The following is a 5,000-nucleotide window of genomic DNA, read 5'->3' on the forward strand; positions in this document are numbered from 1 at the left end:
CCCCCATACCCTAAACCTGACTACATTAAACTACACCCCCCCATACCCTAAACCTGACTACATTAAACTACACCCCCCCATACCCTAAACCTGACTACATTAAACTACACCCCCCCAACCCTAAACCAGACTACATTAAACTACACCCCCCATACCCTAAACCTGACTACATTAAACTACACCCCCCCATACCCTAAACCTGACTACATTAAACTACACCCCCCAACCCTAAACCAGACTACATTAAACTACACCCCCCCATACCCTAAACCTGACTACATTAAACTACACCCCCCCAACCCTAAACCAGACTACATTAAACTACACCCCCCAACCCTAAACCAGACTACATTAAACTACACCCCCACCCCCCATACCCTAAACCAGACTTCATTAAACTACACCCCCCCCATACCCTAAACCAGACTACATTAAACTACACCCCCCCATACCCTAAACCTGCTACATTAAACTACATCCCCCCATACCCTAAACCTGACTACATTAAACTACACCCCCCCAAACCCTAAACCAGACTACATTAAACTACACCCCCCAACCCTAAACCTGACTACATTAAACTACACCCCCCATACCCTAAACCTGACTACATTAAACTGCACCCCCCCAACCCTAAACCTGACTACATTAAACTACACCCCCCATACCCTAAACCTGACTACATTAAACTACACCCCCCCATACCCTAAACCTGACTACATTAAACTACACCCCCCATACCCTAAACCTGACTACATTAAACTACACCCCCCCATAACCTAAACCTGACTACATTAAACTACACCCCCCCAACCCTAAACCAGACTACATTAAACTACACCCCCCATACCCTAAACCTGACTACATTAAACTACACCCCCCCATACCCTAAACCTGACTACATTAAACTACACCCCCCAACCCTAAACCAGACTACATTAAACTACACCCCCCCATACCCTAAACCTGACTACATTAAACTACACCCCCCCAACCCTAAACCAGACTACATTAAACTACACCCCCCAACCCTAAACCAGACTACATTAAACTACACCCCCACCCCCCATACCCTAAACCAGACTTCATTAAACTACACCCCCCCCATACCCTAAACCAGACTACATTAAACTACACCCCCCCATACCCTAAACCTGCTACATTAAACTACATCCCCCCATACCCTAAACCTGACTACATTAAACTACACCCCCCCAAACCCTAAACCAGACTACATTAAACTACACCCCCCAACCCTAAACCTGACTACATTAAACTACACCCCCCATACCCTAAACCTGACTACATTAAACTGCACCCCCCCAACCCTAAACCTGACTACATTAAACTACACCCCCCATACCCTAAACCTGACTACATTAAACTACACCCCCCCATACCCTAAACCTGACTACATTAAACTACACCCCCCATACCCTAAACCTGACTACATTAAACTACACCCCCCCATAACCTAAACCTGACTACATTAAACTACACCCCCCCAACCCTAAACCAGACTACATTAAACTACACCCCCCCAGACTGCATCATCATCTCTAACACAGCTTCTCTATACCCCCCCAACCCTAAACCCTGAACCCTAAACCCTAAACCCTAACCCTAACTCCATACCCTAAACTAGAGTAAATTAAACTACAGCTTTTGTAGGGCTCCCCAAACCTTAAACCTGACTGTGTGTGTGACAGCGCTGTGTTTTACTCTGTGTGTGTGTGTCTGTGTGTCTGTGTGTGTGACAGTGATGTGTTTTACTGTGTGTGTGTGTGTAGGTGTGTTTGTGTGTGTGTGTGTGACAGTGATGTGTCTTACTCTGTGTGTGTGTGTGTGACAGTGATGTGTTTTACTGTGTGTGTGTGTGTGTGTGTGTGACAGTGATGTGTTTTACTGTGTGTGTGTGTGACAGTGCTGTGTTTTACTGTGTGTGTGTGTGTGTGTGTGTGTGTGTGTGACAGTGATGTGTTTTACTGTGTGTGTGTGTGTGTGACAGTGCTGTGTTTTACTCTGTGTGTGTGTGTGTGTGTGTGCGCAACAGTGATGTGTTTTACTGTGTGTGTGTGTGTGTGTGAGACAGTGCTGTGTTTTTCTGTGTATGTGTGTGTGTGTGTGTGTGTGTGTGTGTGCGACAATGATGTGTTTTACTGTGTGTGTGTGTGTGTGTGTGTGTGTGTGTGTACGTGTGTGACAGTGCTGTGTTTTACTGTGTGTGTGTGTGTCTGTGTGTGTGTGTGTGTGTGTTTGATAGTGCTGTGTTTTACTCTGTGTGTGTGTGTGTGTGTGTGTGTGTGTGTGTGTACGTGTGTGACAGTGCTGTGTTTTACTGTGTGTGTGTGTGTGTGTGTGTGACAGCGCTGTGTTTTACTGTGTGTGTGTGTGTGTACGTGTGCGACAGTGATGTGTTTTACTGTGTGTGTGTCTGTGTGTGTGTGTGTGTGACAGTGATGTGTTTTACTGTGTGTGTGTGTGTGTGTGTGTGACAGTGCTGTGTTTTACTGTGTGTGTGTGTGTGTGTGTGTGTGTGTGTGTGCGACAGTGATGTGTTTTACTGTGTGTGTGTGTGTGTGAGACAGTGCTGTGTTTTACTGTGTGTGTGTGTGTAGGTGTGTGTGTGTGTGTGTGTGCGACAGTGATGTGTTTTACTGTGTGTGTGTGTGTGTGTGTGTGTGTGAGACAGTGCTGTGTTTTACTGTGTGTGTGTGTGCGACAGTGATGTGTTTTACTGTGTGTGTGTGTGTGTGTGTGTGTGTGTGCGACAGTGATGTGTTTTACTGTGTGTGTGTGTGTGTGTGTGTGTGTGAGACAGTGCTGTGTTTTACTGTGTGTGTGTGTGTGTGTGTGTGTGTGTGTGAGACAGTGCTGTGTTTTACTGTGTGTGTGTGTGTGTGTGTGTGTGTGACAGTGCTGTGTTTTACTGTGTGTGTGTGTGTGTAGGTGTGTGTGTGTGTGTGTGTGCGCGACAGTGATGTGTTTTACTGTGTGTGTGTGTGTGTGTGTGTGTGTGTGTGTGTGTGTGTGAGACAGTGATGTGTTTTACTGTGTGTGTGTGTGTGTGTGTGTGTGTGTGTGACAGTGCTGTGTTTTACTGTGTGTGTGTGTGTGTAGGTGTGTGTGTGTGTGTGTGTGCGCGACAGTGATGTGTTTTACTGTGTGTGTGTGTGTGTGTGTGTGTGTGTGCGACAGTGATGTGTTTTACTGTGTGTGTGTGAGACAGTGCTGTGTTTTACTGTGTGTGTGTGTGTGTGTGTGTGTGTGAGACAGTGCTGTGTTTTACTGTGTGTGTGTGTGTGTGTGTGTGACAGTGCTGTGTTTTACTGTGTGTGTGTGTGTGTAGGTGTGTGTGTGTGTGTGTGTGTGCGCGACAGTGATGTGTTTTACTGTGTGTGTGTGTGTGTGTGTGTGTGTGTGAGACAGTGCTGTGTTTTGTGTTGTGTGGATTCTGATCTCTGGGTCTGTTCTGTAGCTGGTGATTTACGCAGGTCCAAACACTAACAGTCGGAAAGTGACGGAGTATGGAGGAAACACTCTCGGTTATGGCAGCCGCAGTGTTCTGGGAACAGGCTGGCCCAAAGACCTTGTCAAGGTTACACACACACACACACACACACACACACATATATACTCTCTCTCTCTCACAAACACACACAGTGTACAAATACTCTCTCTCTGTCACACACACACAGATATACTCCCCCTCTCTGACGCACACACACACACACACACACACACACACACACACACAAACATTTACATGTACATACACTCTCTCTCTCTCTCTCTCTCTGTCATACACACACACGCACTCAGTTTGTTGTTTATTGTGTTTCAGGTGGAGGGGGACACGGTGACATTTTCCTTTGAGATGAGAAGTGGTCGTGAGCACAACACACCTGATAAGGCGATGTGGGGTTTCTCATGCACTGTCAGAGCTCAGGTATACACACACACATACGCACATGCACGCACACGCACGCACACGCACGCACACGCACGCACACACACGCACACACACACACACATACACACGCATGCACACACATACATACGCACGCACACACGTGCACACGTGCACACACACACACACACACACACACTCGCGCACACACGCACGTGCACACACACACACACACACACACACTCGCACACACACGCACACACACACACACATACACACGCATGCACACGCATGCACATACACACATACACACACACACACACACTCACACACTCACATACACGCACACACACGCACGCACACATGCGCACACGCCCGCCTGCACATACACACGCACGCGCACACACACAGGCACACACACACATATACATAATTGTACTCCTATCTTTGTGAGGACACTCATTGACATAATGCATTCCCTAGCCCCTTACCCTGACCTCAACCGTCACAGCTAAATGCCTAACCCCAAACTATACCCTAACCGTAACCTAAACCTAACTCTAATCTGAATCCTAAAACCAAGCCTTAACCCTCAAACAGCCCTTTGAAGAAGTGAGGACCAGCCAACATGTCCTCACTTTCCCAAAGTGCCAACACACACACACACGCAAACATATACACACACACACACACACACACACAAACACATGTACACAGACAAGGTTTCTATATTCCAGATATTGTTGTCCTTGTGGGGATATTTGGTACTCAGAATGCACAGGAACATGGTACACGTTAAACGCAGGAAAAAGTCTTGTTTTTCATGGTGGACCTTTTATCAGGGCATGAGCTGATCAGGACTCACTAACCCTAACCCTAGCCACAAACATGGCTCTGACTAGCACTTCAGACTGAGCGTCAGTTTTGTCTATTAGTCCCTCACTTATACCAGTCTCACTTAACACTACACCAATCAGTCCCTCACTTACACCAACCTTACTTAACACTGCACCAATTAAGTCCTTCACTTATACCAGTCTCACTTAACACTGCACCAATCAGTCCCTCACTTACACCAACCTTACTTAAC

At 46.8% G+C, this 5,000-nt stretch overlaps 1 protein-coding gene across 1 annotated transcript in view; it reads left to right on the forward strand.

Annotated features, from left to right (window-relative positions):
* Positions 1-5,000, forward strand: part of hectd4 (HECT domain E3 ubiquitin protein ligase 4) — a 102,346-nt gene that overhangs the window by 23,972 nt on the left and 73,374 nt on the right. Inside the window, 3 exon segments of the mRNA XM_030767260.1 lie at positions 3,479-3,598; positions 3,664-3,683; positions 3,823-3,949. Coding sequence (XP_030623120.1) covers positions 3,479-3,598; positions 3,664-3,683; positions 3,823-3,949 — 267 coding nt within the window.

The sequence above is a fragment of the Chanos chanos genome, chromosome 1 (assembly GCF_902362185.1).
Source record: "Chanos chanos chromosome 1, fChaCha1.1, whole genome shotgun sequence".
NCBI lineage: Eukaryota > Metazoa > Chordata > Actinopteri > Gonorynchiformes > Chanidae > Chanos > Chanos chanos.